Source organism: Cyprinodon tularosa, unplaced genomic scaffold (assembly GCF_016077235.1).
Source record: "Cyprinodon tularosa strain WSP-4 unplaced genomic scaffold, ASM1607723v1 ctg228, whole genome shotgun sequence".
Classification (NCBI taxonomy): Eukaryota; Metazoa; Chordata; class Actinopteri; order Cyprinodontiformes; family Cyprinodontidae; genus Cyprinodon; species Cyprinodon tularosa.
In genome coordinates, this window is record NW_024038851.1 from 1,969,146 (window position 1) to 1,990,514 (window position 21,369).

Genomic DNA, 21,369 nt, shown 5'->3' on the forward strand with positions numbered 1-21,369 from the left:
AGAGATCTCAAGACATGTCTCTCCTTCAGGCAGCTGGAGAGCAACGCTTTAAGGAGGAAACAGGAAGGCTGGATTTATAAATAAATTACGTCATTTGGAGGTTTCAAGTTCTGTCTGTAATGAAAGTAGAGCAAGAAGAAAACACTTGCAACTGGTAGTGGTTATAAACTTCAAAAATAGCTCCAACTGCCACTGGTGAGTTAACTGGAACTTTGAATTGGGTAGTTCTCCTCCTAAATTTGGGGTAGATTCAAAGTCAAAGAAGTTCAAAGGCAAAGCCTGGGCAATGTTCAAAAGAACCGCAGCCAGCCAAGGAAATGGAGGGAAAAGATGGGAACTGCAAACAACTTACAGTAGCCCTTCCCAGAGCCTGGAGAGAACAAGGGGACTAACAGCAGAGAAACGAAGCCCTATGCTGTGAGAGGTGCTGAGCAAGGGTTTAGTAGACAAAACTGAAGGTGACATTTGTAGTTCTTAGAGCATCAATAATGTAGGACACAAGAGCGCATATTCACCCAAATGAAAAGGATGCTTGAGATGCAGACAGAATTACAGCTGCTTTGTTCCCCCAAAAACCCATTGAGATTAAGTTTTTTCTACACACTAAACAATGTAAAATTCATACACTGCCATTAAACTGGTGCAGCGATTGTTTCCTGCTGGAGAATGGTAAAATGTTTAGATGATCAAATAAGCATCTGCAGTTTTCTAAGCAAAAACATGCCATAGAGCTCTACATTAGTAAAGTGTCCATTTGATCTTTGCACTACACAATACACAATAACCAAGACATAGTAAAAGTAATTTCCTTTGCAAAATAAAACATGTTAAATAAAAGTTTCAGAGATGAAGACAAAATAATGGAGCAAATTAATGTATGAAAAAAAAGAAATAACAAAAATACTAAGGTTAATAATGAGGACCCTAACTGTTACCCATCCATCCATCCATCCATCCATCCATCCATCCATCCATCCATCCATCCATCCATCCATCCATCCATCCATCCATCCATCCATCCATCCATCCATCCATCCATCCATCCATCCATCCATCCATCCATCCATCCATCCATCCATCCAATACAATGACAAATGACTATAATTCTTTGCATTCTGATTATTTTAATTTTCTAGAAACAGATTAATATATCAAAAACTGGGACAGTTATATGTCTGATTGAGGTGAACTGACTCCAGCCGCAATCAATAGCTTGTAAGTCTCCTCCAACTCTAGAATTGATCATGCTTCACAGTCTTCCCAAGGCTGTGCTTATCTGTGTTGCCTCTCTGTTAATTACCTTTTATTCAAAACATTTTTCTTGTGCTTTACTTTTTATTACCATGCTTCTATACAACATCCTTTAACAGTGAGATGATACTTAACTCTACCATTATTATGTTTTCTCGTCAGTGGAAGAGGTTTTCTTTTTCTGTTTCATAATATGGAAATGTAGATTCCCACTGTGTCTTATCTCCACATCTAATAAAATCACTATACAAAAAAGTGATATGTCGGTTAACAAGCGATCATTACCGACACAATTTTACGGGCTTTTTTTTAAGATCACCTCTGTGTAACTATATCTTTGCTTAAACAGCTGTTTAAATCTTGCAGAGAATAATTAAAGATGAAAACTAACCAGTTTTTACTGAAGCTACTCTAAAAACAGTTGCTCACAGATACAGCATGTTCCTATGCTTTGTAAACAATACAGATAAAAGTTGATTGGTGCCAGCTCACTGCTTTAGGGCTTTAGAAGTGGAATTAGCACTCACTGTTGCCTTCCTCTGTTGTTTTCAGCCTGATTCAGCAATACCGCTTTTTAAACAGAGCCTGTGAAAGCTCAGTGGCCACGGGGAATGCAAGCTCAATGACTATCATAATGAGGGCCCTCCCAATAGTTCTTCATCTGTGTTTCCTCTCCATGCCAGAGAATCACTCCCACTATCTCTTTTTATAGTCTTTTTGTGAACTGTCTTGATCAAAACTGTTATATCATGCAAAATAAAATTTGAGAGTGAAAATTCTGGGTATGCACTTGATTTAGAGTTACTGTACCATCCCAACAAAGTTTAACAACATATAATAGGGGGAGTTCTGCATTTGCTGTGAAGCATAAATTCAGCACTAACCTTGAGCTTGTCAAAGCGATCTGTGAGCGAGGACACCTGGTGGTCTCTGTGACGCCCTACCAGCTTACAGAGGGCACATATGAGCTGATCGTCCACCAGGCAGTACATGTTCACCTTCTCGTTCTCATGTTCCAGACAGGTCAGCCCCCGGATATGGGTGTCTGGTACTGGCTCCACCAGGCGGTGGCTGGTGAAAGGCTTCTTGTTTGGGTGCGTCGCACGCAGGCATCGGTCACAGTATGAGACTTCACATGTAACGCACGTCTTGACAGCCTCACGTGGTGGATCCTGTTCACAGAACTGGCAGCTGATTCTCGGATCCATTGTTGCCACAACAGCTGGGCTGTGGTTGGCGTTGGTGTGGTTGACGTGATTGGTGTGGTTGGCGTGTGGATGGGAGTGGCTGGAAGTGGCTGGGCTGCCGCGAGCACTTCCACCACCTGTTCCACCGCCGCCAATCGTTCCACCTATCGTGCCGCTAATGGTTGCGGTGTAGGGCCGCTGCGTCTGCAGCCGCCGGCTCTCAGTGGGGGAGTTGGGGCCGCTGAGGGAGGCCTTTTGAAAGCGGTCAATGATGTTTTGCAACGTCACATTGCGCTTAAGGCCCTCCAGGCCGCGGTGATTCAGCGTGATGACGTAACGACACGTGGGGCACTGAAAGGCTGAAATGGACTCAAGGGGCTTGCTGGTGGAGCAGTGAGACACCAGGATGCGATGGGCACAGTTAAAGCAGAGGCTGTGGGCACAGGGCAAGAGCAGAGGGTCTTCAAACAACTCCAGGCAGATCGGGCACGTCAGCTCAGACTCCAGTGTTTCCATTTTCAGTTAAACCAATCTAAAGGTGACATCAAATCCCACAGAAGCTGGCCAGTTACCTACAAGAAAAGAGAACAGACCAATATTTACTGTTAATAACAAAAAAATACAGAGGAATACACCTGTAGGAATTCTAACCTGCAAAATGATCTTTTGCAAGTGACTTTAAACAGCTTTGTAGTAATTTTGCCAAATCAAAATCTTATCCAATCAGGTGCAAGTCAGGTCACAACCAAAACTTTAAAATCTGAAATGCTAAATGGAGATTCCAACTCTTTTTTTTTATATATGTTGACATTTTGTTGCCGTAATGTTGTGATATTAAAACAATAAGCGTTCCCTGTAACCTGCTATCTAGCCTCCATCAGCATGAAAGTTGATAACTACGAGCGTACTAAAAGTGGATAGCTGTTAGCTGTTAACAGATGCTTTAGAGCTATATTCTTGTGCTGAAGTAAAGAGTTATTTTAGATTTTAAGATACACCGTTCTTGGCTGCAACAGTTGCTGTTTGGTTGACCAAGACCAAGATCCATAGCATTCTATTTTCTTAACTTTCACACTGTGATAAAATGTGAATATTAGAAATCCATCTAGGTAGAATTCAATAAGTCCATGGCAACTCTCAGGTTTTTCCTTGGTTTTATTTCAGATTGTTAAGAGGCTCAATTTACTATTGCTTCCTTTGCTCAATTCATTAGGCTAGAATTCAGCTTTTAGGTTGCTTTTTTATGGTAAACTATTTCATTGTGAAATTGCTCTACCTTCAGTTTACTTTTAATAAATAATGAGACTCATTCAGCAATGGACAATGGTCTAAATGAACTACATTTAGAACTTCATTACATGTGCTATTCATTTTAGTCTTAGGCTTTACTGTAAAAATTAGCTTGAAGTACATCAGCTGTGAATTACTGGCCAAAGGTAAATTAACCACCTTGCAGGTACTTAGAGACACAGCTAATGTTTGCACCTTCTTATAATGGTATAGAAGAACATGATTTTCTATGGGCCTCGCTCATTTGTTTAAACTTCTGTTAGAAATGCATGTGCTGACAGAGGAAAGCAACTAAGAAAAAAAAGCTAGAGGTTGGCCCGATGTTAAAAAAGAAATATAACTCAACAGAGTAAGGAAAATATGAGAAAAACAGGAGGGATTCCCAACAGCAGATGGTATAAACCCTTATGTGGAGCATTTGCTTTTACCTTTACATGTTCACTGTTATGGTCATACATTTCAAAGTAAAATCAGTTTGAGAAATAAACAAGTAGCTTCATGGTAAACAAAACTTTGAAAAGCAAGATTACAACTGCAAATTTAAACAAAGCGAACAGACGCTCAGCATAAGCTAAGAAGGAAAATTGATTTCACACCCTTTCTGTAAATCTCACAGACTTCCAAATCCCAGCACCTTGTAGCCCGCATATCAAGCTGCCTTACCCTCAAGGTGGCCTTAAAAATCACTGACATGTGAAATGACTAATAACTCCATTCCCTGACACTGCCACCCTGCTGATTTAAGGGCAAAGGTGTGTAGACTTGCTCTATCCTTTAGAAGAAACCAAGCAGGCACCGTGAAACAGCTGTAATAAATTAGACAAGACAATGACAATTTCATTATGTTTCTAAAACAATGATAGCATCTCTCTCATGCAAAATTTACTTATTATCCTTTCTATAGCTTTTTAACCTTTATGGACAGCTCATACCACAAAACGGACACAACTTAGACATTTTTTGATGTCCAAACTTCAGAATCAACAGTATAGAACATAGGAATATTGATTCAGTGATTAGCTGTGTATTTTCATTTGTATTTATGAGTTTTAAAATGTCCAAAAATAGCCCTCATAGCACAATATATACATTTAAACAATACATAAATCACATTCGATTTGAGTGATTACTCATGTAAGAGCTGACAAGGGTACCAAAAAAGCACACACCTCTGATATTTTACATTTGAAAGATTCATTAAAATGTGTCCACTTACAGTCATTCGTTTTACTGACTAAATAACGTCAGCTTAGTTTTGTTTTTCACACATTGTTCATTGTGCAGTGAGATTGAGCCGACGTGCAGACAGCAACAGATAATCAAATTCTCCGCTTGTTTTCCACACATCTGCATTGTCCCTGTTTTCAGTACAAAGAGTTGCAAAATTTCCTGCAGTGGCCCATTTTCAGGCCAGACATTTTACAGAATTTCCAAACAGGAATAATCTCAGGAACCAGAGAAAGGAACTGCTGACAGGACTAACTAAATAAAAACACGGACATGGCTAAAAAGGCCGAGACTTTATCGAACAAACAGACGTCTCCTCCTGGTGTACAAGAAAATATGATTCATGCAAGCTTATAATGTTTAGAATAGGGGTTACAAAAAAGCAATTGCACTGCTGAAATGTAACAATTTGGAAAATAACGTAGCTACTTACAAATGTGAACAAAATGATGATGTTTTAGGTTGCATAAAAATTAAAAGTCTGCATATTTTTTGTTGCTATCTTTGTATTCATGTTTGCAGAAGCACAGTATCCTCCTCAGGTATTTACCTGGGCTGCACCTTGATCAGATGTGTTACAGATGTGATTATTATCAAGGGGATGACTGTTTTACTATGAAAGAGAAGGTCCAGAAGCTGGTCCCATTCCACAGAGCCACGATAGGACTCGGCTTACTCCAACAATAGGTCTGATTTGTCTCTACTTTGTACATCAGACAACTGATAAACAAGGTAAGACAAAACAAAATGACTGGAGAAATTAGATATGAGGGCAAAGGCAATGTTAGGTCGAAAACAACCTTTTGAAGAAAGTAACTCTTGTTTCATTCTGTGTCACAAAGAAAAGATGATATTCTCCACATTAAGCCTATTGCCTTTCCTCTAGAATTAGACTGCATCAGTTTAAATTGGATTTGGACTGCTCCTCTTATTTTGTTTGTTTATTTTTGTTTCTAAATAATGTAATTTTGCAAAGCAGATATGATAAAACCAGTGAAAGTTTCTGATATGGAAATAGGGTTAAACACCTAGAGAGACGGATCCAGGGGCTGTAAAAAGTGTCAGTTATGCAATTTCTCCTACTTCGCTTTTGAATAACAGACTAATAATAGATTCAACGCAGAAATATAAGTGCAGTATTTTGGATGCTCAGGAGAAATGTAGAAACAGTGAGAGATGCGGTCAAGATACATCAATTTCTAAAGTGAACCCTGTGTGCATATCTCCTTTATTTCCTTACAGATCCCTACCTCACAAGTAGACAAATATTGATTGTTTCAATGGGTTTTATGGGAGGTTGGTGGTGGGTGTACGGATATAATCATCCGGGGCATTATTAATCCATGAACCATGGCTAGGTGATAGAAACTTTTGTAATACAACCTAAAAGAAGGAAAACATTTGAGTAATTTTGGCTTTTACAACTTTTTATAATATGTATGTTCAAATAAATGCAAACATACACAGATAGATGAGAGTTTTCACATTGCTGAGAGGAACAGCTGAGCAGCATGATTCCTGCCTGAGTGAACAATCAGCAACAACAAGACACAATAGTCACATTCATAAAGCGCTGCTAGACAACACCTCATGCAGAACATCACTGAATGAAGAGAAGTTTATTATATGGTGAGGAGAGATTGTGACAAACAGGATAACCAACAAAATGCTCAAAGCTAATCTATTTAGATATTTTGCTGATTAGAATTTGATTAATCTTGTTTTCCAAAAAAAGAAAAAAATTGTAGTAAATCTGTCCCTAGAGAACAAAAAATGAATTCTAAATGATAATGCTCATCAGGTCAACAGTGAGTAAACGAGCACTTTAGTTTCAACGCTAAGTGAATTAGCATTCTACCGCGTTTCCTCAGCATAAAGCTGAACTTTGCTGGGCCTCCTGATGTTACTGTGATTGTGTTTAACGGGGCATGGTGTTATAATTAACACCATGCTTTAACACACCATCACCGAGCCCATTAGGCTTTAGCTATGTCACCCTGGGGAAACGGTGTGTGCTATGATGGGAGCCACTTAGGGGCTGAATCACTGGCCTCAGGCAAGACAGGACATCTGCTAGGTGGGGTGGATGCACTATAAAACTGTAATATCTACAAACAAAAACTGTCTATCTCCCTTTATTTTATATGTTGTTAAAGTTAAGTGTCCCATCTGGAATTTCAAATCAACATTTTTGATGATTCATGACTTAGATGTTTAAAAACTAAATTATAAACCACTGCTTGACACTTCTGCACTGCCTCTGTGTTTATGCAAAAGCTCTTTGTATCAGTTCATGGTTTGCGAGGCTCAACCTTAGGGAATGCTCCAGAAAAAGAAGATATTCATGTCATTCTTTCAGCCGCTTTGTAATCTTGCATATAATGAAAGAATAAAAGAAGCTGTTTATCTACAAGCTCACATTTCCAGTCCCTTGGCTCTATGTGTGAATGTGTCTGAATTCATTGCTGCAACGCATCAGTCTTGAGCAGCGACACTTGTGAAACAAAGATGATTATCCTTGAGCAAACAATCTGCTGATGAAAACAAAATTGCTCCCCAATGAACAGTAATCATATAGCTATAGGGCCATGAGGGGGTGGCTGATGGACCCTTGATGAAACACAAATGCTAAAACAAAGCACCACACTTTGACCTTTGAGGGAAGCTGTGAGATTTTTTTTTTTTTGAAGTGTTACGTTTCAATTTAAAATTGTAAAATCCTGTAAGCTACATACTGCAGTGCTTACTGTCAGGATAGATACATGTTAAACCAATAGAACGTGTCAGATAATGGTATTCAAAGGTCTATTTCATAGTTCTCATGTAGAGACCCTTTAATGCCTAATACAGGGGTTGCAAACGCGGTGCCCGTGGGCACCAGGGGGCCCTCCCAGCGGTTCCCTCAGTGTCTACTGAAAACAGCCCAACTCATTTGACATTTTATTTCATTATGTTGCTCTTCTGTTTTAATCATATACAGAGTATTCAAAATGATCAAAATCAAATAGAAAATTAGAAATAAGGAGGAAAAAACAAAAATATGTTCTTTATGCATGCACTTTAGGTGAATGTTGGTTCCTCCATTCATAGGTTAGTATTGGTAGCCATTCCAATGCCTCAAGCCCCTGTCACACCTTGACGATTTAGCCAATGTATGCCTTACATCCAAGAATCTTCTACTCTGGCATACACTGAACTTTTGGTGTATTTCCTCAATTCTGGGCATATGCCTAGTAGGGATGGGGCGATTATGAAAACCGTCAGAACCGTTTGGTTTGACTGTCTCGGTTTGGTTCGTGTGTGTTTCGTTCGGTTCATGCGCTGCTCCTTTTTCTCATTGGCGAAGCGTTTACACTCCAGAGCAGAAGGTGGCGGTACTGCGACCAAAGCCAACCACCAGTAGTAAACAAGAAGAAGAAAAAGAAGCGAAGCAGCTTAGCCGGGTGTAGCAGGGAAAAAAATCAGTTGTTGTGGAGAATTGTATCGGAATGGCGAGTGGGAAAGAACAGGAGTTGGAAGACGCGCCAGCAGCACTTTATAGGTCTGCTGTATGGGACCGCTTTGCATTTAGAGTGACCTACGATGACGTCGGAAAGAAAGTTGTGGATAAAAGTGCAACACTGTGCAAGCATTGTGCAAAACGTTCTGTTTATGCTAACAGCAACATGACCAACATGTCATGCTAACCCCGAAATCCCACATACTCCGTCAGCAACCCCCGCTGCGCTCCAGACCGGCTGCTCAAAGGAAAAGCCTACAGCCTCCACTGTGGCTCCCGTCCGCTCCCCTCTGAGTTCCTTGGAGATGGAAGACGGCATGCGTGAGATGATTAAATTCAAAGCAGCAAAACATACGGAAATGATCCAGGGTTTCCGCGGATCATTTAAAATAATTACAATCCATTATTTTTGGGGGCATTTTTTCATTAATTTCATAATTTTTTATGGGATTTCGGTTTAACAATCAACATATACCGAATCGAACCGAACCGAAAACCGTGGCCACGAAACTGTGAATCGAACCGAACCGTGGATTTTGTGAACCGTTCCATCCCTAATGCCTAGCATATTCATAATGACTTCTAAACTTATGTCCAACAACAGCCTAACTTAAGCATAATGCATGGCAGCGTAATGCCCTTAATATTTCACAAGCCAGTGTCCTGAGGGGAGCAGCAATGGACCCGGATGCACATGGCCTCCATAAAAAGGTTTATTTGATCGTGGTATTGACCCAACTGCCGTTTACTGCCCGCCGAACAAATTATCAAACGAAAAGCAGCATGACACTAAATTTAGTGTCATGCTGCTAGTGTCTGCTAGGGGGCGGTCATCTGGAACACAGCAAATACGTCGATATGCGTTGGAGATAAGTTCTTGATAAGTTACACATAAGCTATGTAAAGTTACTCATAGGTTTTGAATAGGCTAGATTCCACAACTTATGAATAACTTACACTTAAAGTATGTCAACAAACAAATAACTCACCTGTAACTTGTTGCCCATGTATGAGCATACACTGGTATACGTCAAGAAAGTAATTGCCTAATGTCGACGTGTTTCAGCATGCTTCACTGTGTTTATATTTTATATAAAACTGACCCATAACTTTTCCAACATATGCCAGCATTTTTGCAAGATTTTTCTTACATAAGGCATACGCTGGCTAAATTGTTAAGGTGTGACAGTGGTTTCAGTACCAGCCTTTAAGACTGAAAGAGGTTGATGACGCCTGGTCTAATGGAAACTCCTCTAGAAACGTTGGGATTATTTTGAAGAGAAGAATCCTTCATAAAATGAAGAACATTATGGAAAACTGAAAGTATGCCCTTAAGAAGACTGTTGAACAACAACAGAGTTTCTTCAGTCAGAGGATTCAACAGAACCACTCTTAGATAGGCCACTACACATAATCAGCCTAATTACATTGATGAGATGTCTTTGAAAAGTTACTGAAAAATTTCATTACCCTTTGGGATCAATAAGGCATTTTTGGGGAATTTTATTTCCCAAAAAAATAATAGGGGAATTTAACAGCACATTTCTTAAAAGCTATAAGGCATGGAATAACACTCCTTAGTTTGCACATATTAAAATTGGCAGAAGACCTTTAATCACACTAGTCTTTAGTCTCAATAGTAGTGAAATGTAAAATGATGTTCCCACATGGACCACTGATGCATTTATTACTGCAGCATCCACAACTTGCCTCTTAGATAAGCCAACCTGCCACAACAGCAAATCATTTTTTCAACAAAAAAACGTCCCCCTATGCACCAATAAGACAAAATTAACTTGACTACTGCTCAACTGTCACGGGATGGACCACATTTTATCAGCTAATCTCAACAACCTCAATATAGGCATTACCTTGCTCCCAAGCATCGCTCTAACCTGAAATGCGATATTCTGATTAATTTAGCTTATAAATGTCTGCCCGACTGAGGGAACTAATGGAGCACAACAACAACAACAAGGCAATACTTGTCTATAGGCAGCAGAGCACTCACTTCAGTGATCAACAGTTAAGATACAGTTTTCATACAATCACAATTATCAGGTACTTTTTTTTTTTTGTCCAAATGCCAGCATGCACGGTGAGATTAGAAACAGTGTGTCAGTAACCAGAATCGATATCAGACAGTTAATGCTTGATTGGCGAACCTCTAAACCAAACCACTGAGTTAATGAAAACAATACCAGAATTACACTACATAATGTGAGCTGTAGATCCATTGAATCAGCAAGGAAATTATCCTGAATTTTTTTACTTTTATTTTACTTAATTTTGTGTACCAATGAAAACTCTACTGTAAAAAATATTCAAAGTAATATGAATGTGGATTTTGTACAAGGCAATGCTACCATGCACATAACAGCTGAAATACAGCAAGCTCTGCCCACACATTAAAGCCTGTATCTAAAGATTTACTTTGAGCTCTTTGCCATAACTGAAGCGTTGGCTGCTTGCTAAGGTTACAACTGGATAGCACTCACCAATCAACAGTAAATCAGCACATTATACTGTCAGATTTTCTTTGTGTATAGTTTAACAAGCGTCCAATCCCACAACTCACCATGTAATCCCCCCATTTGTATTCACAACACAGTTTACAAGTGCAGAGAGTAGTGTTAATCTATCTGTGGTAGTTGAATCTATCCATCACACTGGAGGCTGGCAATGACAGGTTTATCTAGGTAAGGGAGCATAAGTAGAAAATCACATGGTCTAGTTTTTGAAGAGGGAAGAAAGCAAAACTGCGGTAAAAAGCAGGCAGATTGGTGTCCCTCTGCTGCAGGAAGCGGTGCTTTAGAAGGCATGCATTAAGAGTGCCACATTATACCTATATTTAATCTAAAAAAAAATTTTTTCATGAGAGACCAGAGAAAGAAATCCAAGTTCCTGACACAAGGAATAGAAATTACCTTTAAATAAAACAACACCATTGAGAAAAAAAAAATCAAAATCCCTTAGTTGCTACTGATGACACAAATGTAGGTGTATGAAGCTGGAAAACTATTTCATTCCAAACCTATGAAACATTCTTTAGTGTGCCAGAGTCCACTTTGTGGAGCAGATCACATAATTGTAACCACAACCAGGACCCTGGAACAATAGCCTGGTGTTTAAAAATGCCTAATTCGGCTATATGAGGGGGGACAGATCCAGGCAAATACACTGAAAAAAATGCAACAGATTTAGGTATTTACTTAATCATATTTAGTTACTTTAACACAAATAATTCAAGTTAGCAGGGTAGGACATAAAGCAATTGTGTTAAAGTGACTAAATATAAATAATTAAATGCCAACAGTAGTTGCATAACATCGAAGTAGAAACAAAAACCTCATGAGACAGGCTTTCTTCTTTGTGCCAATTTCCCATCTTGATCAGCACAACCTTTGAGAAATACTGAAACTATCCAATGCAACTGCATGAAGCTGTTTGGCCCAGTCTAAACTTCTATGGAGAACTAACCAATCTTTAAAAAAAAAAGTAAAAAAAAAAAACACTCCACTGGACTTTGTTTCCAAGTTTGAAGACGTTTTGCTTACTATCCAGGAAGCTTTTTCAATTCAAAATGTCAGAAATAGCGCTGAGTTCGAGGCTTTATAGAGTGGACCAAAACCAAAGCCTTGTTTTGGCTCAGAAAACATGCAAATTAAACCGGAGGAACGGGTCAGACCCCTTTTATTTCTTTGTTAGCCTGTAACACCCAATACCTGACTATATCTCTGAAAGGGGTTCCGTTAAAGGGAATTGTTGGCCTGGCTGAACAGGCAAGGTGTTTTGCACCCCTTTAAGGAGGTGGAGGTTGTGACGATAGCAGGATTGGTTTGGGACACACCCACCAGAAGTCCCACAATCCCAGACAGGACCCCAGTCCATGGGTGCCATTCCCTGTCAAGATAAACTACTCACCACACCTTTAACTTCTATTTAACACATAAAAAGAGCTATTGGTAGAGGCAGCAAACAAAGTATACTGGAGGGCAATCAGCAGGCTAGACAGCAGGAATCTAGCAAATGGTGATTTTACTCCCATCAGTCTATGACTCTTAGACTGTATCCAAACATGAATCCTTGGCACACCTCTTCTCCTGACTGATCAGTTATTTGTCACTGGTTTACCTAAAGACAAGGTGACAAATATATGCAACATTTCTGTGCTCATTAAAACATGCTTTTATTTGGGATTAGAGGAGGATATAAACAAAGCTAACAACAGCTAATGTGATATTGGCAACGTACTAAGCTGCAACAGAAGAATGAAGAATGATAAATTCATGAAATTTTATCAAGTGATTGTGACAATGTTCAATTGAGTTGGCGAATATTTCATTGTGTAACCAATAAGTGTTCTAGAAGAACATCCTCTAGTAAAAAAAGGCCTACCGAATCAAGTCATTCTGGTTTTTAATTGGCTGATTCCCCTTCTGTCATAGAAGATATTTGGATCCCCCTAAACACATCTAGCACTGGAAGACAGTGAGGACAAGTAAACAGGTTTCTGGAAGAGCTTGATGTGAATGTGCCCCACTCAAAAGTCCTTAAAAGTGGTAAGACAGTAAAATGTTCTCCACATGAAAACACCCTGAATTCATTAAAACAGACTTCTCACGCAGCGGTTTAGCTATTCTAGCTTCTTTAGATCTTTCAATCAACTCCTCAATCATGAAAATTATGAAAAGGTTAAGAGTTACATCAGTGAATCTAGACAAAATTGCCATATAAGACTTCTAAATCCACATGACATTTGAAAAAAATAATAATAATAGCATTGATAATTGTTCATGAGAGAAAAATAAGGTTTCTTTTTATATCAAACTACGAGAGTAGTGAGCCAAGGTTCTTATGAGATAACCCTGGGAGGAAAAGGCTGTCAAGGTATAACGTATAAAAGGACCTAGCTAATTTTATCAAGGTCTTAAAATAACTAAAAATAACATCATATTGATAAGCACCTCACAATTTAATGATCTTTTATTTCCTTCAAATTATCTTATTATACACAGTTCTGTTCTTCTAGAATTGTAAATTAAAATGTTTTACATCATACTGAGGGAGATTACTGTGGTCAACCAATAATCTGTTCACCACTATTATCATATATAAAATATATGGATTACCAACTCTAGAGTTCCCTAAATTTAAAACATCAGCATATTAAATGTTTAAGAAATCAGTTGCCCCTGATGGTTTTTTTTCACAAATAGGTCCATACTCTACATTTGAAACTTTAGAAAAACCAATTCAAACCACTTACTCTATGGATGAATTGATCTGACCCACCAAGGGGAGAGAGGGGTCTGCCTGCAGAGCTGCACAATGTGGTCTCCTGCACTGTCAGGACTGGAAGTTTATTCCGGACCTCTTTTTCAAAGCCTTCACGAATAGCGCGTGTAGCATGTATTTGCTGCCAGATTTTATTATATTTTTTTTGCAAGGTGAGTGCTCACTTAAATCTGCCTTTTCCCTACTTTCACTACAGTGTTGCATCATATAATTTTGCTTATTACAACATGATCTGTCTCTCACCAAAGCATGTTTCAATTGTGATTCCTGCTGACACTTCGCCAAAAGTTAAACACTGCATGTCTCACTGTGAAATCTGCTGTTTCGACAATAACAACGCTTCGAAGAAAATAAAAATAAATTGACATTTGAAAGTTTGTCTTGTGTCTATGTTTTCTCCGGTGTTGTGGAAAAAAAAACAGAAGTTATTGGCTATTTCCATTCTGCGTATCTAGGTATTGAGTAATTCACTGTGAGTACACGAAGCAAAGATAATTTGAAATCACACACCCTCCATTGGCAAATCTATATGTTGTCCAACAGCCAAAGTCAGATAGCACAAACAATGCTACAAGAATAATGAGTATGTAATATCATACTTGCAAGCACACATAAGAAACACCTTTCTAAAAAACTTTGTTGATTTTGTTTTTTTTTATATTTTCTTGCATTTTTTAACCTTATCCAGTTTAACTGAAAAGAGATTGCTTCAAATAACCTTCCGGTTGTGACAGTAGTCATCTTAATCTTTCAATCAAAGCATGCATATTTTCTTCTTGCATTTCTGAGATTAAAAACAGTATTCCCACACAATAGTGTCACAGCTTAATTTTGTTTTTCAGGAGAAATTTCAATAAATTTGGTTGAAATTAATGTTTTTATTTTTTTCAAATATAAAAATGTAGTAGGCCATTGTTGTCATGGATGTTTCACCTGCCGTGTATAAAAATGCTGCTTTAGACTATGACCACATTCTGAAACAGCACAATGGTGGCTTGCTGTCAGGCTGATTCTGCAGGTTAAACAAAGACACATGCTGTTTAGCTGACAAGCCGGCAGTCTCTGACCTCAATCTGCTGTGGTCTCGTTATTGAGAATTTACAAACATCTCTAGCCAGGTAAAAGGTTAAAGATACTAAAATTTTATCCTGGCTCTTTGAGAATCAACAATTAATCACTTTCTTATTAAAAAACAGTGTTACAATTGGCATAAGATGTGCTTTAATATCTGCATTTCTATCAGCAAGGAGTAATCAATGGATCATTATTTATACCAAAAACAATACGTTCTCGGTGATTTAATGAATTTAGTGTTATTCGGTAAAGAAATAAAAATAATAATTTTCGTTGCGATCACTTAGTAACTCCTCACTCCTGACATCTTCCGGCAGTGACGTCATGGTGCGGTAAGCCTAGCGCCATTCCCCCCACTTTACAAGCAAACTCAATGGGAACTACTAGAGGATTTCACCATTGAAATTCACCAGAACTATAGTTAAACTGACAATGGCCACGTGCCTGGCAGTTGAAAGTTATAATACATTGGGTAAAAGGGAAAAAAATATGAGTTATTTCACATTTCCGATTCATGATCCTCCAAGGACGGGTTCGTCGTTGGATTGCCAACTTGAAGAGGGAGGATTTGCCACTGAACTTCTGGCCAGAGAAAAAGCAAATAATATGTAGCCAACATTTTGAAGAAGAATGTTTTCAAGATGACTTGGATTAAGCGCGTAGTGACAAACACCAGATACAGCACTGGGACTTGATCAACAGCCGATACCGCACCATGAAGTCACTAACTGGTAGGTGGCAGTAGTGTTCTTTGACAAACATGGATTTCTCCAGTAAAGCACATTCAAATTAAATTACTCTCAATTAAAAACACTTATTTATTGAAAGGTATCTAATAATTTCATATTTAAAGTACTTTCAGGAGTTTGGATTCTGAATATGACCGGACTTTTCCTTTAAGTGGATTTCTCACTCAAGCAAGGACCTTACATTCATACATTTATGGCTTCTCCAAACACCACAGGGGTAACCAGCATGTTTCTACTGAAAGATGCTAATTTGTTTCTAAAATATTTAACCATCTACAAGTTATGGTAGAGGTACAAAGGTTTAATTCAAACAGACATATATATAACTGGTTTATGAATGTTTTCATTATCAACTAAACTCCTAAGCAGCCTTCCTGTGGCTTTAACCTTCAAAAAATAAGCTGGCCATTTAAAGTTGAATGAAATAAGACATTCTTTAAATGGAAATTACTATTAAGGGTCTGAATGCTTGGCATTTCCCTCTACTGACATTTGGACTGGAATTAATTTAGGGAAGTATGATTTGAAATACCACAAATGTATTTTGCGGTAGAGTTGTTTTGCCTCACATAAGAAGGCTGAACTTTTTCCAAGCTAAGTAAAAGCTGTTGAGATAACTATAAACAAAGTATGAATAAAATCCCCCAAAAAAGATGATATACAGCAAATGCTTTGCATCGGAATGTATCTAGTGTCAGTTGCAATATTTCTATCATTGTTTTAAGGGATAAAGCAATTAAATCAAGAAAAATAATGTGGACTTCCTTTGCCCAACATCTCCATTACCAACATCCCCCCCCTTATTTTTCTTTCCTCTTCCTGTGCTCTCATTCCTTTTTCCTCGACTGGATCAGTCTTTCCTATCTGGCACAGCAGGCTGGTTGGATTACATAGAATATAACTGCTTCAACAGGCAAGCTAGTGTTTCCATTTTCCCTTTAATAAAGATGACAGTAGGGAATAAATGTTTAACCCTTTCATTACTGCTACAGGACAGATGATTGTGCTGTATTTACATCTATTGTAGTTTCCACATTGTAGAAGCCTATAACTACCAAAGAATCTGGGCCTTTGACTAATACTGTAATCTTAGACTGCAATGTAATGTAATGAAATATGGGATATGTCATATCACAGTTACTGAGTGGAATCATATGCAAGATATACTGATTAATTATTGTCCACCTCAACAGGTTGCAGAGCCAGAAAATTTCCACAGGGGTGGCTAGATAGGAACCACTTACATCTAGGGGTGGCCAGAAACTGAAAGGCACAGAAACATTCGATCTACATTAATCACATGGTACCAACGGGAAAATGATGAGTACAAGATCCGTTTTCTCCAAATAAATCACTTAAGACAGAGCAAATTTGAAGAAAACACTTAATTATAAATCTAAACACATATTTATTAATCAATGAAGCCTGAATTAAAAATAAATGGTTCTATATAGTCTTTACAATAAATGGGTTAAGGAGTTATTTATATCTAACATTTAGAAGACTAAGAGAAAACTGCAGAGAAAAACATTTGTCTTCCTTCATAAAATCTTTAATGTTAGTATATCAAAGTTAATATCTATTTATTGTATTTCTGTTGTCAGTTTATGGTAACAATACGTCAAATTAGTTAGAATATTCCTGTTGAGAGCATCACTGCTGCCACCCCCTGGTTCGGAGGGGAATAGCTTGTTCCACTGGTTAGATGTCGCCACAGGGGTGGTCTGTGTTCATCCACTCTAGCCCACAGCATGATGCTGCTCCTACTAGGTTAACAGTCAGAAAGATGTCTTGAGACTGATACACAGTGCTTAAAATCAAAATGTATTGTTTCACATGTTAGACAGAAAACCAAGTATTAATCTTATGTGACAAGAATCTCTTCTTTCTCATGTCCCTTACATCGCTTTAAGGGAAGGTTAAAATGGTTAAAAAATATATCATTCAGTTGTCTTTCAGCAATATCTTTCTTTTTACGAACATTTTCAACACATTTATTTACTTTATTATTTTACACTCTAAAAGGGATTTTACCAAAGTCAGGTGACCTGCCCACACTTAATTCTCTAATGACTTTAGAAAGAAAGTGGATCCTTACACTTAATAAGTTGTGCATATTTTGTGTTGATCTAGCATGCAAAAACTTAATTCTAACAGTATCAAGTTTGTAATTGTGATATAAATACAAATAGAGGTTGAAAAGTTGAGGTGGTATAAAAACTTTTGCAAGCCAATATCAGCTAATCTTGCAAAAAATAAAAACGGTTCAAGACTGGTTTACTTTAATCTATAGATATAAGATTGAAACAGGCTTAAACTTTCAAAGTTTTCAAGTTTTTTTGTTTACTACAGCACACATATTTTCACAGCTTGCATGTCTATGTTACAAAATATGGACTAAAGAATTATTTTAATCGAATTACATACACAATCCTTTAAATTGAAAATACAAAAGATCACACCAGGACCTATTCTTTGCAGAAAACAATACTTTTTTATTGCTTGTCTGAACTGACTACAGCTCTATCATGTGTGAAGGACATTTCCTGATGCAACACAATGCAAAATATTCTCAACCAAAAATCAATCAACTCTTGTCAAGCTTGTGGTATAATAAACCAGACATGCTAATTGCTTTAATGTATATACACATGAAAGCAGACCAAAATTAAATTTCCATAAAGACGTGACAGCCAATAGAATGCACCTCCTCTCAGTTACCATCAACTTAATACTTCTGCCTGTTAACAGCCTGACAGCCTGTGGGTAATAAAGTTAATACTGTCACTGGGTGTCTCATCATCTCTGTGCGGCTTTTTTCCTGTGCAGGAGAGCCTTATCAGGCCTCAACATACCAGAGAGGCAACACTACCGCAGCCTCACTTCATGCAGCTTCCATTATTTATGTGTATTTGCCCAGGTGAGAACAAGCCCAGGATCAAAAGTTGGCAGAACAGCTTAGGAGACATTTAGACGCAGCTGTGCATGCTGGAGCGCGTGGATGAACAGAGACAAAGAACAAAGGTTGAGCTAACAGAGTGCGAAGGCAAATTATAAGTAAAGAGGTTTTGAATATGTTTATGCTTTGAACCACGCTTCTTCACCTCGAGTCTCAGTACACTCAACGGTCAAGTAGACATGAACAAGTAAACTAAATGAGATAATGTGTCCAAACTTTATGTTGGAAAGGCATCTGGTTGATTATCCAACTAATTATCCACAAAAGAATAATGAATATAGATGCACAGAATTAGATAGAGACAAACCATTAGGATATTCCTAAATAAGATATTTTTCTACAAAGTCAATGCTTGCTGTTTGACACTGAGAGTCAAAGTTAGCTATTGCGGTATCAGTTAGATATGTGGAAATTATCTACTTGTAAGGTGAAACATAAAAATGTAAGACACTATTTAACAGAAACTGCATTTTGTATGATTTATAGGGACTACAGCTAGGACTTAAAAAAAAGGTATGAAATTTAAACTGTCTCATTTCCTGCCCACTGATAACATGGCTGCACACAGTCCATCCTGGTATGTGGTGGTAATCCCCCTAACTTTTCTTTGCTAACTTAGAAAAATACCAAGAAGAGGCATTTCAAGTATTTCAAGCCAGTCACGTCAATGCAAGACATTCTGCTCTAGGCACAGATATTAAAGCTGGGGTCAGATAAAACCATTCTGTTAAAGGTTCACAGCCACTATAAGTCAGTCTACATGTCAGGTGGCAGTTAAGGGTATAGTGGAGAATGTTCTTTTTCAGGGTGGATCATCGAAATAAGTGGTCCTTCTAATTGTCAATCCTTCTGGTGATATGCTGACATAAGGCCGTCCTACGTGCTCGTCACCATTTTCCCTTACAGGTGGTGAGTCTGACACAGCCAAAATTTTGCTAATCTTCTTTTGGAAAGTAAGCTTGTATGAGCCATGCAAACAGCAACTTTAAAACGGAGAGTGCACGAGGAGAAATGGGCTCATGCCTTCTCTCACACATGTTTAATAGGCGTTCCCTCTCGGGAGCGGGTACAGGATTATGCATGTTTTATTTTTTTTTTATTTGCGGAAATCCTCCACTATACCTTTAAAGAACATTTTTATTCATAGATTCATTTATCAATCAAAATCTACCTTAATTATAAAACATATAAGTGTGTCAAGTGTTGATATGCGATAAAAAAAGATTGACATGCTTAATTGGAATTCCTTTATTCCTTTATGACAGCAAGAAAGCAATACCTAAAGTAGATAACAGGAAGGCTAAACCTAATTTAGTAAAAGTGAGTAATTTGATCCTTTGGAGCTTAAAAACTCATGAAACACCTTGGATTTAGAAATACTTACGACACCTGTTTTTGAAATGCTCCTTGTAGCTGTCTTTAAGAAAATAGACTGTTTTTTAATAAACTAATCTATTACTAATCTATTAGAATACCTGCTCTCTCTCAAACAAAAGATATTTTGTTACTTTTCTCTGAATGGAAATAATTTATGAGCACTGGGTGAAGAAAGGTTACAAAAACCAGAATGCTTTTTTTTTTATCTCATATGCAATACCTTCTTAAGAGAAATCAAAAGTAATCTTTATAGTTATAATCAACCAGTCAGTTTTGTTATCAAATAATTAATTCACTCATTTCTGATACATTTCTTTTACATCTGACCCTGTTTTAATCGTCATTGCACTCATGCACTTCAGCAGATAATTAAACAATAATGTTGCAGCCCTTCCTTATTCCACCTCAAGCAAAGACAACACAAACAATAAGGACTCAATAACTTGTTCAAGGACAGGGACTATCACTAAGCAACAGACATCTTGTCTTCTTTCCTCTTGTTGACTCACCTTTTCTTTTCACTCTGATCACTTATTTTCTACTAAGCGTACCTTGACTATTTTACAAAGCAAAAAATGAACTTTTTTTCAATGTGAATAATAAAAAAATTATTCCTTTCAGCAAAATGTTGGAAAATGTATGTCCTACCACGAAACCAACCTTCTTCACTGATACATAACCTAATTATTCATTTTGGTAATTTGTCTGATATATGTGAGCAAGACCATCATACTAACTTAATAACACACCTTTAACAAGAGTTTCCTGTAAGTATGGAAATATCTTACAGGTTTTTTTAAAAAACAGTCTATACAATTTATAAAAAATATTGTCTGCTACCTAAAAAAACCTTTTACAGTGAAATTGCACAGCTGCTGTGTGAGAAACTTTAAGAAAAAAACAGCTAATTACCAATGAACAGTCCATTTAAAAAAAAAAAATGCTGTTCATCCTGAGTGCAGCAGGGCTGCACAGCGGTTAGCTCTGCAGTAAGTAAAATCCTGGCATTGCTGGTTGCTTTCATGGTCTGTTGTGCAGGTTAGGATTCCAGCAACTAGATAAACTATGCATTTAAGATAGTTTGTCACACTAAATTGCAATTTGGAGAAAGTGTGTGGCTGCACTTATTGGTGCTGATTTTTTTCCTTTGCTTTGTAATTGACTGCCAACCTTTTATGGGTTTGTCTCTCGCCCAATGAGATGAGGCACCAGCTGGCCATGGTAATTCAAGGATGGATGGTAAAGCTAAATTTGAGAATGAATGCCTGAGCAATATTATCAATGATCAATATTAAAGAAACAATAAGCTAAAATGTAATACTTCAGATAAAAAGAACTTAATGAACTTAGATAAAGAGACTTTTCAGATTAAGTACGGTAAGACGTCACACACCATCTCTCTGTGTTATTCTCCAGTCTCTTATGCACATAGCAGGATCAGCTGCATAACTGCATGTA

The 21,369-nt window shown here is 37.7% G+C and overlaps 1 protein-coding gene across 5 annotated transcripts in view; it reads right to left on the reverse strand.

The window, feature by feature from the left end:
• The window catches only part of mid2 (midline 2), a 220,059-nt gene that overhangs the window by 104,210 nt on the left and 94,480 nt on the right, over positions 1-21,369 (reverse strand). For all 5 annotated transcript variants that reach the window (XM_038286577.1, XM_038286574.1, XM_038286578.1 and 2 more), the window contains one exon: positions 2,136-3,010. In XM_038286577.1, coding sequence (XP_038142505.1) covers positions 2,136-2,954 — 819 coding nt within the window. In that variant the 5' untranslated portion in view covers positions 2,955-3,010. The remainder of the gene's footprint in view (positions 1-2,135; positions 3,011-21,369) is intronic.